Source organism: Peromyscus eremicus, chromosome 2 (assembly GCF_949786415.1).
Source record: "Peromyscus eremicus chromosome 2, PerEre_H2_v1, whole genome shotgun sequence".
Taxonomy (NCBI): domain Eukaryota; kingdom Metazoa; phylum Chordata; class Mammalia; order Rodentia; family Cricetidae; genus Peromyscus; species Peromyscus eremicus.
This window is the reverse complement of record NC_081417.1, coordinates 88,523,405-88,536,203: the sequence shown is the minus strand read 5'-3', so window position 1 is coordinate 88,536,203 and position 12,799 is coordinate 88,523,405. Positions and strand designations below refer to the sequence as shown.

At 42.0% G+C, this 12,799-nt stretch overlaps 1 protein-coding gene across 8 annotated transcripts in view; it reads left to right on the top strand.

The window, feature by feature from the left end:
• Positions 1-9,554, top strand: part of Tle1 (TLE family member 1, transcriptional corepressor) — a 97,434-nt gene extending 87,880 nt beyond the window's left edge. For all 8 annotated transcript variants that reach the window (XM_059254475.1, XM_059254469.1, XM_059254468.1 and 5 more), the window contains 6 exons: positions 919-1,168; positions 2,798-3,045; positions 5,301-5,448; positions 7,507-7,657; positions 9,172-9,248; positions 9,348-9,554. In XM_059254475.1, the coding sequence (XP_059110458.1) occupies positions 919-1,168; positions 2,798-3,045; positions 5,301-5,448; positions 7,507-7,657; positions 9,172-9,248; positions 9,348-9,455 (982 nt within the window). In that variant the 3' untranslated portion in view covers positions 9,456-9,554. The remainder of the gene's footprint in view (positions 1-918; positions 1,169-2,797; positions 3,046-5,300; positions 5,449-7,506; positions 7,658-9,171; positions 9,249-9,347) is intronic.
• The last annotated feature ends 3,245 nt before the right edge of the window (positions 9,555-12,799 follow it).

The following is a 12,799-nucleotide window of genomic DNA, read 5'->3' as shown; positions in this document are numbered from 1 at the left end:
GAAGAACTAAGTTGCAAATGCTCTCAGAAAGTTCTGCCTGCCTCTCATTGTACAGCATGTGGTACTATGGCTAATATGAAGTTTGGAAGATGCTCCTTTAGCTGGGTGTTTTGCCTCCAGATAAAACTGGGGTTGGTGGTTCTCAAGTAAATATAAGAAAATACTGGGTAGGAAATGTCTGTCATCTGATATAAGAATCTCTTTTATTTTTTCTTGGTTGTACAAAAGGGGTTTGAGTCAAAAGCTTAAAGTAATATGTTGTAAAAAGCTGTTTTTTAATTTTTTAATTATTTTATGTATATGTGTTACTGTACTGTGTGTGTGTGTGTGTGTGTGTGTGTGTGTGTGTGTGTGTGTGTGTGGTGTTCAGGGATGCAAAAAGAGGGTGTTGGATCCACTAGAACTAGAGTTACTGATGTTTATAAGCCACATGTAAGCTGGGAATAGAACCCATGTCCTCTGCAAGAGCAGCCTATGCTCTTAACCACTGAGCATCCTTCCAATCCCAAAGGCTGTTTTCTTTTCCTCGCTTTAATATTGAGGGACATTATTTACTGTGTGATTAGAGTTCTTAAAGGCTTTATCTTAAGTGTTTTAAATTATACTAAGAAATCATGTATAAGGTATGTGGAAGGCTATATCAGTTTAGACACACATTTTTATAGTGAGATTTGAGAGAATGCTTTGTAAAATGTATAAGAACAATTTTATATATTAAAATATTTAAAACATTATGTGGTTTAGAGCATTATAAAAATAATAGCTTGAATGTAGACTTTTAAGTGTTTTGCATTAGAAAATACTTCGACTTACTTTCATTTCTGAAGGAAAAGCCTTGGCAAGGAAGCCCCCACCTTTCCCCATCTCCAGGCTATGGCTCCCTTTGTGATAAGTGTGTTTTTATTTTCTTTCATGTAGAGCGTACTCTTTCCACGTTACTGCCGATGGCCAGATGCAGCCTGTCCCCTTTCCCCCTGATGCCCTCATTGGACCCGGGATCCCCCGACATGCTCGGCAGATCAACACCCTCAACCATGGGGAGGTGGTGTGCGCGGTGACCATCAGCAACCCTACAAGGCACGTGTACACGGGTGGCAAGGGCTGCGTTAAGGTCTGGGACATCAGCCACCCTGGCAACAAGAGCCCCGTCTCTCAGCTGGACTGCCTGGTGAGCGAGCATGAGGGGCCTGAGCTTCTGTCAGGGGGGACTGGAATCCCCTCTGTTTTCTGTGTTAGCTGCTCAAGCCCCTCCCCCTCCCCCAAATTGGGCAGGGTTCAGTTACTGCTACTATGAGGGTTAAATCCTAGTGTGGATGGGTTTATTTTTGGAGATGTTTTCCAGTGGTTTGGCACTCACCCTGTAGACATGTTTCCTAAGACAGTGTCCCATGGAGTAGAAGAAAAGCAGATAATATGGACTCTGATCCCTGCAATCTACTCACCTTTAAATTTTCCTGTAAACTCCAGATAAATATCAAAACAACAGCATTTGCTAATATGGCATGAAAACCCTTCCAAACAGGTTTGGTATTGTTGAGGAGGTGAGGGAGATAGTTTCACTTTCCTACCATAGGTTCAGTAAGATAGGAACAGAAAGAATTGTCTCTCAAAGCACCTAGCAACCCCCATTGAGAGCTTAAACACACCCATTTGCCTTAGGATTGTTAGATCTGTGCTGTTGGTCTTCAGCAGACTGTGAAGCAGACTGGGCTGCCCTGCCTCTGCTTATCTGTTAAGATGTTATTCTCAGACAAGAGGGGCAGATCTTTTAAAGATTTGGTATGCATGTTTGTGTCTATCTGTCTGTGTTTCTCCCCTTCTCTCTCTCTCTCTCTCTCTCTCTCTCTCTCTCTCTCTCTCTCTCTCTCTCTCTCTCTCTCTCTTTCTCTCAATTAGCCATGCTAATATTGAGAAAACCAATCCACTAAATTCTTAGATAAGTACTCATTAGTCATTGGGCATCAAAAACAAAAGCAGATTTGGTGGGTCTTGTAGCATGAATCTTAAAGGTACTTATTAATAAAATCAAACCTGAGGCCAGTTATTGGGATGAATGCTGGAAGATCAGAGAAGCAGAACAAGCCACAGCTTCCTCACCTTACCAGTTCTTCAGCTGATCCTGTTTCCTCAGACTGGAAGCCTCTGAGTCCTCATCCAGAATGGCTCTCAGCTGAACTGTTGCTCAAAAGCCTAAAAGCTTAACCAGCCAAATGCTTCTAGTTTCTGGTCTTCACGCCTTATATACCTTTCAGCTTTCTGTCATCACTCCCTGGGATTAAAGGCTCACTTTCTGGGATTAAAGGCGTAAATCACTGTGCTTGAACACAGAGATCCAGGTAGACCTCTGCCTCTGGAATGCTAGGATTAAAGGCGTGTGCTACCACTGCCTAACCTCTATGTTTAATATTGTGGCTGTTCTGTCTCTGACCCCAGATACATTTATTAGAGTGCACAATATTTCGGGGAACACAATACCACCACATAATCTGTACTATCCAACCATAAATGTTAGTGAGGAAACCTGTTCCCCATAGGGAGGGAAGTATACTCACACTTGCCTTCCGCCTGTATGCTTTTGGGTCTGTCTATGCACTTGGAAATCAGGAACACGGTTGAGCAGCCCTATGAGGTTGTTTACTCTTGGGAAAAAGACAATGGCAGTTGGACCCTGATCTTTCCTGTAGAACAGAGTGTCCATGAAACGCCTCTCTTGAAGTTAAAAACCAGAACAGCATTTAGGAATACAGTATTATCAGTTGGCAATGCTCTACAGTGATTACATTCTATTATTTCACAGAATAGAGATAACTACATCCGTTCCTGTAAATTGCTACCTGATGGCTGTACTCTCATAGTGGGAGGGGAAGCCAGTACTCTATCCATCTGGGACTTGGCAGCTCCAACCCCCCGCATAAAGGCAGAGCTGACATCCTCAGCCCCTGCCTGCTACGCCCTGGCCATCAGCCCTGACTCCAAAGTCTGCTTCTCATGCTGCAGTGATGGCAACATCGCAGTGTGGGACCTGCACAACCAGACCCTGGTGAGGTGAGTACAGTGTCCTTCCTAGGGGAAGCCCCAATTAAGAGGCTGCTGTTTGTTGAGTGTGGATATAAGGGCAAACTGGCCAGCTGTGAGTGAGGAGAGCAGTCTTGCCTTATGCCAGAGTGTCACCAATACCGTATCTCCTTCATGTTCCCATTCTTTGGTTCACATTGAGATGGAAGATCTGGCTTTGTCAAAGAACAATATAATGTGGAATAAATGACAATACAAGGGCCTCCAGTCTAGATGATTTGAGCTTGACTAGAGTCTGGTGTGTGCAAACAGAAATCTACTTACACAAGACAACAAAAGAACATTAAAAATGAGCTTCCATGAATTGAAACCACAAAATGGCTTTAAAACATCTATATTTCTCTGTAGCTAACTATGAGGGCCGTTGCTCTTGGGAATATATGAACCTCTGCTAAGCTTCTAGATCCTCCCTCTTCCCTCGGCAGCTAGTCTGGCTCCATTTAGTGCTCATGCCAGAGGTGTTCCAGAAAACTATTTTTAAGAGAAAGCACTTAAGTCAAGTGTAGTGGTAAAGACCTGTAACCCCAGCCTTTAGGAAGTAGCAACTGAGATTTTAAGTCGGGGCTGTCTGTGCTGCTGTCTTCTATTTTATAGATGAGGAACGCAGGCACAGAAGTTACTTTGCTTTGGTCCTGTAGTCAGACCTGGCATTCTGTGTGCTGGCTCCCTGGAGAAGCACCAATCATATATATGTGGGGGGTGGGGGTGGGGATTTATATGTCTTTTAGTTTGGACTGACCATGTCCAGTGTGGCTAGTGGCTCTGTGACAGAGTCCTGTATCTCCTATGACACAGCATATTCTCAACAGTCAACAACTTGGCAGTCACACTAGGGTGTGCATGGAGGGGGAGGCTGGAGGAGTACCCATCCAGTGCTGATAGGGAAACATGTGGAATAAAGAACTAATAATTAACTGAGTTGAAAAGGTGATGAGAAGTTAGGATGAAGGGAAAAGGTTGTGACAATTAATTGTTTGAAGAGATGAAAGGTACCACAAGGACTCCTTCAGCCTGGGGTGATCATGGAGAGGCCTGTTAGCACTATTGAGGTCCACTTACTGGGCAACAGCAGGAATACTGGGCATGTGGGATGAGGGGACTAGTTGGGACAGGATCTGAAGTAGTGATTGAGCTTCTGAGAAAAAGATTTCTGGCTCAGATCTTGGCTAAGAGTTCGAGGCAGCAGTGGTGATTTTTCCTTCCCTTACACTTTTAAATTCTAAGCTTGGCGCTCTGTGGCAATAAGGTATGGGGGGCCTAGAGAAAGAAAGGACCTTCTTGGCATTGAAATTCCTAAGCAGTTCTATGCTGGGTCTTTCCTGGTTCTGAAGGTGGGTCCTGACCTCTCTGATCTGCCCTGGCCAGTGCATGCTAGCATGTAGAGTCAAGTTTGTGAGAGTCACTGCATGGACCCTCCCACATGCCAAGCCCAGACCCTTCTGTGCTCATGTTGCTCTCCCCACTGCCAACCTGACTTGTTGCCTCATGCCCTTCCAGGGGTCAAAAACCCCTGCCACCCAGTTGATTTGGACGCTCTTTGGACGTTGCATGAATGCCCCCTATAAAGAAAGCCTTGCAATGGGGGGGTGGGATCTGGCAAGTGTCTGTTGTCCTCAGTCCTTTTCTTTGTCGCTGCCTAGCACCTCTGAGGTCAAGAGGCCTGCTTGACCCTTGGTCTCTGGGAGTCCACATTTCCTAATGCAAGGCCCTTTCTGATTCAGAATGGCAAAGCTGAGTACACAGGAGAGCTCATGCTGTGCTAGCAGGAAGGGCACTGCTGGTCAATTCTCTTCTAAATGAATGTGTTCTTGGAATGAGCCTTTTCCTTTCTGTGGGTTCAAGCCTTGGCCACTGAAGGAGAGGTTTTTATCCTTCCTTAAGGAAATTATTTGGGTTTTGTGTTTATCTTTATTGTCTTTTAGTACTTAAACTCTTTTCCAGACCTGGGAAGAGTTTCACTGGGTCTGTTTATCAGAGGCCCTAGTAGCATACTTGATTTCTGGCAGCAGCCTGCAATGCCATTCCATTTCTTTAGGCCTTGGATCTTGAAAAAAGAAACAGAACCTGCAGGGGCTGTTTCCTGTGCTCCTCAAGGGAAGGTTAGTTTGATATTGCACACCAGCAGACACTGAGATGACACACAGTGAGTCCAAAACTAACAACACAACAGTGTTTACTTTGAGCTCTGGCAGGAAATCATTATTCAGTCTGGTTTGTTTTATCAGGCAATTCCAGGGCCACACAGACGGAGCCAGCTGTATTGACATTTCTAATGATGGCACCAAGCTCTGGACAGGCGGTTTGGACAACACTGTGAGGTCCTGGGACCTGAGAGAGGGGCGGCAGCTGCAGCAGCATGACTTCACATCACAGGTGAGTGCTGGGCGCTAGCCTGCTGTGGAGTCAGGAGGGTCTGTATGGCTCATTCTCCCACCCTGGCATGAGGGCAGTCAGATAAACAGATCTACATTCAGTTTAAAATAACAGGTTTAAAACCACAGCCTACAACCCCCCCCCCCCATCTGCCCCATGTGTCCTTCAGCAGGATATATAGTCTGTTGTGTGTATTCTCACTGTCAAATGCAGAATGAGAGTGAAATGAATATTGATTTGTTTCAAGGAGTCTAAGAATATGTGGATACCCATCTCATTTCTTAACCTTAAAAACAATCATGGTGAATTCCCAGCACTGAGGGGGCAAGTGGACCCTGGGTCCCATCCCTAAGTAAGAAGCTATTTGCTGTTGATACCACTGGCAAAGGAAAATCAGTTTTCTCCAATGGAGGGTCACCAGGTGTATCTGCCACACTCTGGGCAGGCCCCATACCTCAGAGTAATTGGCCAACACAAACTCCATGGGGGTTTTGTAGAGGGGGTGCTTTTGTTTTGTTTGGGCATTTTATTTTTGTCTTATTGGTGTTTTTGCTTGTGATGTGTGTGTGTGTGTGTGTGTGTGTGTGTGTGTGTGTGTGAGAGAGAGAGAGAGAGAGAGAGAGAGAGAGAGAGAGAGAGAGAGAGAGAGAGAGAATGAGGAGGTGGGTAGGAGGAGGGTAGGGAAATGGGAAGCATCTTTGAGGAGTTGGGGGAGGGGAAATGGTCAGAATACATTGTGTAAAAATGTTTTTAAATAGAAAAATATCATGACCAAGTAGATCTATAGCGTTGTTTGTTTGGGGGTTTGTTTTGTTTTGTTTTTTAGGATAGGGTCTCATTCTGTAACAGCCTAGCTTCAGGCTGGCCTCAAACGCCAGACAGTCTTAACCTACTACTTCAGCTTCCAGAGTGCTAGGATTGAAGATGTATGCTACTGTTACTAACTGGAGATTTAAAGTAATATGAAAACATAGTAACTTTTGGACAAGTAGTCAGATGTCATGTGTCTGGATCTAGACTCACTTGGCAAAGCAGCACTTGCTCTTTTCTGGTGTCTTCCTCATGGTAGAGTTGTTTTGTTTTTTACTCAGGATTTACTGATTTGCTTGTTTGTTTACTGGTAATAAAAATAAAAAGTAGGGTAAAAATGAAAAACAGCTATACTTCTGTTGCTCTGATAAAACCCCATGACAAAGGCATCTTAAAGCAAAAGGGTTTATTTTAGATAACCATTCCAGGTTACAATCCATCATTGTCATAAGGTTACAGTGGCAGGAGTTTGAGATCACTGGTCAAATTACATCCGTAGTCAAGGAGCCGAGAGGAAGGGAGTATTGCACATACACTAGTACAATTTCTATGTCCTTTTTATTCAGGCCAGGCCTCAGCCTATGAAGTGGTGACTTATATTTGGGGGTCTTCCCACTCAAATAACCCAACTAAGAAAATCCTTCACAGGCATGCCTACAGGACAATCCAATCCAGGCAATTCTTCATTGAAATTCTTTCTAGAATCGTGTCAACTGTCATATACTAATTTTAGGTGACTATTGATATTTTATTTATAATATTTCCTGTTCTACCCTTCTGTAGAATATTCAGGATATTATTTTTGGTCACCATTTTTAAATTATTAAAATTTCAAAGGCTCATAAATGTCAAACGTATGTAGGCCTATATCAAATACAGAGTTACATGTGGGCACATTACCTAGCCTAAGCAGTTATCAGTGCCTGGCCAGTCTGTTTTACTATCCTCACTCCAAACACTGGATTATATATCCTAGACATTATATTTTCTTACACAAGTATGTCAGTTAGTATATCTGTATGATGACTTTTAATGCCGTTCTCAAAGATGATTTCTTATTTCACAGCATGGGTAAAACTATTTAGTCTCCCACTTGTTCAATAGAGGATTCTGGACTTTGCTGCATCTCATGCCTCTTCCCAGTTTGGGTTTGGCTGTTTAAACCTCCATTTTGCCATCCCTTACTGCCTTTTCACTTTCTTGATTTATTGAGTAAAATCATCAGTGATCTTGTCCTCCATATAATAGATCTTCTCCTTGGGATACTGCCCAACTGGGGAGTGGCTTGCTGTGGGGATGGAAAGCAGCAATGTGGAAGTTCTGCACGTGAACAAGCCTGACAAGTACCAGCTGCACCTCCACGAGAGCTGCGTGTTGTCCCTAAAATTTGCTTATTGTGGTGAGTTCAACTGCAAGGCTGTAGATGGCCTAAATGGAAAACACTTTTTAAAAATATGGTTAGAGATGGTATCTGGGGGAAAAAAAAATGTTTCTCTCCATGCAGCTGGTTGCAGTAATTCTATTCTATAATTCTATTGCCCCTCAGAGCAGAGTAATGTCTGTCTCAGCCTGCTTTGTTAATTTGAGAAAAGTCAGCAGGCAGTGAAATAAGCTTTGAGCACACACTTGGTTTGTGGTTGGGGTAGGGAGTACTTGGTAGTGCTCAAGAATAGTGGAAATCACTATGTACTGATTATAGTGAGGGTCAGAGGGATGGTTGGCTGCACCCAGATTCTTTTCCTCTGAATGAAAACAGAGAAGGGTAAGTCCACACAGAGACTGTCTTTGTGCTGTGAATGGTCATTGGCTGTGAGGATAGATAGGTGAATGTGTAGCTGATGATACTAATTAGACATTCTCTATGTATCTGATACGACAGGCATTTCACATTAGTTCAGTATTTAATTCTTTTTGTTCTTACTGTTTCCATAAGACTGAAAATGACTGTGATGCAGAATAAAGTATTAAATGACTCATTGTATTATCACACACACACACACACACACACACACACACACACACACACACACGTATACAAACAAGCTCAGATGGGTGTGGAAGCCATCTTGGGTTTGAGGCAAGACTTTTCACTAAACTTTGAGCTTGTCTTTTTGGCTAGACTAGATGGCCAGCAAGTGCCTAAGGCCTACCTGTTCTTTGCCCTTTCCCAACTTGTCTCCAGGGGTTGGATTCCAAGTATACAAGGCCACATGCTAGAAATCTGAATTCGTGGACATGCTTGCACATGTTTATCCATCTCCGCAGCCCTTTGACAATGTTTTCATTACAAACAAGATCACACCAAAGAGCCTAGATTTAAAACTTGCTTGGATCATAGAGTAACCCTTTGGATATTTCTCTTGATATGTTAAAAACACTCTCTTTTGAGCCAGACATGGTGGTGCACGCCTTTAATCCTAGCACTTGGGAGACAGAGGCAGGTGGAGCTCTGTGAGTTTCAAGCCAACCTGGTCTATAAAGAGTTCTAGGGCAGCCATTGCCATTCACAGAGAAACCCTGTCTCAAAAAAACCAAAAAAAGAAAAAAAAAAACTGTCTTTTGAGCCAGCTAGATCATTCCATGGGTAAAAGTACTTATTACTCAAGCCTGGTGACCTGAGTTCAATCTTTGAAACCCAGGTTAAAAAGCTAGATGAGCTAGGAAGCACCTGTAATCCCTACACTCCTACAGTGAGCTAAGACAGGTGAATGGAAGCCAGAAACTCATAGGGCAGCAATAGAAACAGTACTAGAGACCTGTCTCAACAAGGGGGAAGGAGAGAACCAACTCCAGAAAGCTGTCCTCTCACCTTCACGCATACACAGAAATATACTAAAAACAATGCTCTATTTAATTCATTCCAATGGGAAATTTTAATATTCTTGGAATTACATGTGCCTTTGCTAATTCTAGGCAAGTGGTTTGTGAGTACTGGAAAAGACAACCTCCTCAATGCCTGGCGGACACCATACGGAGCCAGCATATTCCAGGTATGGAAGTGCTACCTTATGGCCTTTGAAACAACTAATGAAGTTGCTTCAGAAATGGAACACATTAAACATTCTCTTCCTGTTGTTTTTTTTTTACAGTCCAAAGAATCCTCATCAGTACTTAGCTGTGACATTTCTGTGGATGATAAATACATAGTCACTGGCTCAGGGGACAAAAAGGCTACCGTTTATGAGGTCATCTACTGAAAACACTATGGCTTCATATTTACAGTTGAATTGGGCCAAATGTTTGGAATTTGTAGAAATAGCAAAGTTATAATTAAAAAACAAAAGCAAACAAACCAACTGAAGAAACCAGTTTCCAAATGTTGACATGGAACTGCTTTGAGTCTACTAAGAGAAGGCAACAAGTCTGTCAATAGACAGTCACCTGTCTACCTTTGGACACCACAACCACACAGAGGCCACAAGTGTGGGATAGAGGAGCAAGCTGCTGCCAGTCAATCACACCTTGCCCAACTGTGAGCTTACTTTTCTGTTCCTTGCAGTTCACTTCGTGTTGAGTCCTCTGTAGAGCGGTGGTGTCTCCAACGAACTTGTTTCTTGGTTTTGCATCTTGTGTTTTTTTTTTTTTTTCTTTTTTGTAATTTTGTTGGTTCAACATTTGTATAAATTGTAAATATATTTGGTTTATTACAGTAAAGCCTTTAGTACCAGTAAATGGTTTTCTTCCTTGACTGTTTTAAATTAACATTTTGGGATTATGGATGTGGGTTTTGAGAGTAAAGTCCATGCACGCATAGGTAAGTTCTCAGTGCCCTTGTCTTTGCACAGTCAAAATATGACTGTGCAAATATGACTGTGGGCATCTGCTGTAACTGAGACTGATCCTGACAAGTCCTTGTAGGTCACCAGAGACTTGGGATCAGAACTGGAACTGTCAGTAAGTGACAGCTTTAATAGAGGAAGTTGGAATTACTTTGATACTCATTCTTTGAGACTTATGATTAAAACTCACAAACTATTATCATGATTTTTATTTTGTTCTTAGCAGGGAGTCTTACACCGTATCCCAGGCTCACTTTGAACTGGTAGCAATCCTCTTCCCTTAGCTGGGATTATAAGTGTGTGCCACCTTTCCTGGCTTTTTTTTTTCTTTCTTTTTTTTTTTTAATTTAGATAATGCTGCAAGCAATGAGCCTGTTTTCACACATTCATTCCTACTGACTTCTTCCCCTCTTTCCTTACCCCAAAGAGACCCCCTTCTGCTTTCATATTGCATAAGTGTGAGTTTGTGTATAGGGTTAATTCTAGATTGTGTGTATGAGAGAAAATACATAAGTTTTTTTAAGGTCACAAATTAAAGTTCTGTCTTTTCCTGGTGTTTCATTGACAGGCAGAGTCAGTTTTTCCAAGGAAGGCCCAGACTTTTCTTATCTACACTCTTTCTCTTGTGTTTCAAGAAATGTATAGATGATTTATATTTTGTTTTATGATGTGTGCTGTTAGGAAATCTCTGGAGTTCATGTCCCTGGAAAAGTGAGGTGGAAAGTCATCTGGTTATGTCTCATTAGTACTTACTTGATCCATTATGCTAATTTACTTACTCCAGCAAGCCTTGCCCAGTTCATCTCATTAAGACTATCCCTGCAGCTCTGGACATGGCATTCTGTCATTAATCTTTTGTCTTTATTTTTATAGACAAGCTTTTACTAATTAGATTAGGTGATATCTGTAATCCTGAGCTCTTAATAAGTTACCAAGCATGTTTTTTTTTTATTAAGAAGCTACACAACTCATGCTTTATATATTTGTTATTTACTACTATATTATTAGAAAATAATGTCTGTTAAGTACCAGTAGCTAAGGAATTTCCCATGCCCTTGTTTTTTTTACAATTCAGTGAGTTGGCAGTTGTTCATTATGCTTTTCATTTATCATCAAGACCTTTTTCTATCTTTAAAAACGTTTGTTTTCACCAAAAAAAAAATGTTTCTTCAAAGTTTATTAAATACTTTTCATTAAGCAAATAGCTAACCATAATGACCAAAGCTCATTTCTGCCTCTCTTCTCTATATTTCAGAGTAGGTCTGTGTGCCTCTCTTCTCCTTCCACCCATATACCCAGCCATATAGTGGTGTAAGAACAAGGGATTTGTTTCTCTCCCAGCTTAGACCTGGTCACAAGACAGCAGTATTGCTGTGGATTTACAAATCCTCTTCCACCTACAAGTAGGGAAGGATTGGAAGTCCTGGGAAATAAGCATTGAATCTGTTGGATCCCTTCTATTCACCAGTCGATTAGCTGAAACAAACATGCTATGTCCAGCCTGAAGGAGATGGCTGTGGGAGCTGAGAATGAGAAGTGAGAATTTGGGAAACTGTCCAGGTCATTGTATCTCACTTGGATAATGTGAATGATAAAAGTTGTTGTGCCTACTGCTCAAGGTCTTGAGGACCATAGTCAGTATGTCAGCAGGATATAGTAGCACCTGTCTCACAAATGGTGCATGGATAAGTCTATTGTCTTCCCCATTACAGTGTAACTCCACCTTAACACTCGTGTGTGTGTGTGTGTGTGTGTGTGTGTGTGTGTGTGTGTGTGTACGTACATACACATAGGCACTTCTACATTTGTAGGTTTCGATATGACTTTTTCAAAAGGTCTTTAGTGTTATTTATTCTCGGTTTTCCCTCCTCTGCCTGGCACTTCCATCCCCCACTTGAATTCATTACTTCGTGTTTCATTATTCAACCCTTTATACAACCATGTTCTATATATTCTCCCTTGAAAACCCACTCCCCCTTACTAATTTCTAACATCTATGGGTGTTACCAATAAAAAACACACATCTGAAGATTCAAAGTTAACATCCACAAATAAGAGAAAACATGAACTGGTTGTCTTTCTTGGTCTAGAGTTACCTCACTTAGAATGATTGTTTCTAGCTTTATTTCATTTACCTGTAAATTTCATAATGTTTTTTTGTAACAGCTGATTAAAATTCCAGTATGTAAATATACTTCATTTTCTGTTGATGGACATCTAGGTAGTTTCCATTTCCTGGTTATTGTAAGAAGAGCAGCTATGAACATTGATGAGCAGTCATCTCTATAGTAGGATACAGAGTCCTTTGGGTCTATGTCCAAAAGTAGAATAGCTTTATCCTGTGGTAGATCTATGTAGTAGTTTGAATAGGTATGGCCCCCAAGTCTCGTGTGTATAATGCTTGGCCTATAGGGAGTGGCACTATTAGGAGGTGTGGCCATATTGGAGGAAGTGTGTCACAGTGGACACATGTCACAGCAGGCTTTGAGTACTCATATATGCTCAAGCTATGCCCAGTACACAGTTGCTTCTGTTGCCTGCAGATGAAGATATAGAACTCTCAGCTACTCCTCTAGCACCATGTCTGCCTACACACTGCCATGCTTCCTGCCATGATGGTACTGGACTGAACCTCTGAAACTGTAATCTAAACCCAGTTATCCTTTATAACAGTTGCTGTGGTCATGGTGTCCCTTCACAGCAATAGAAACCCAAAATAAGACAGAAGTTGGTACCAGGAACTGGGATATTACTGTCATGGT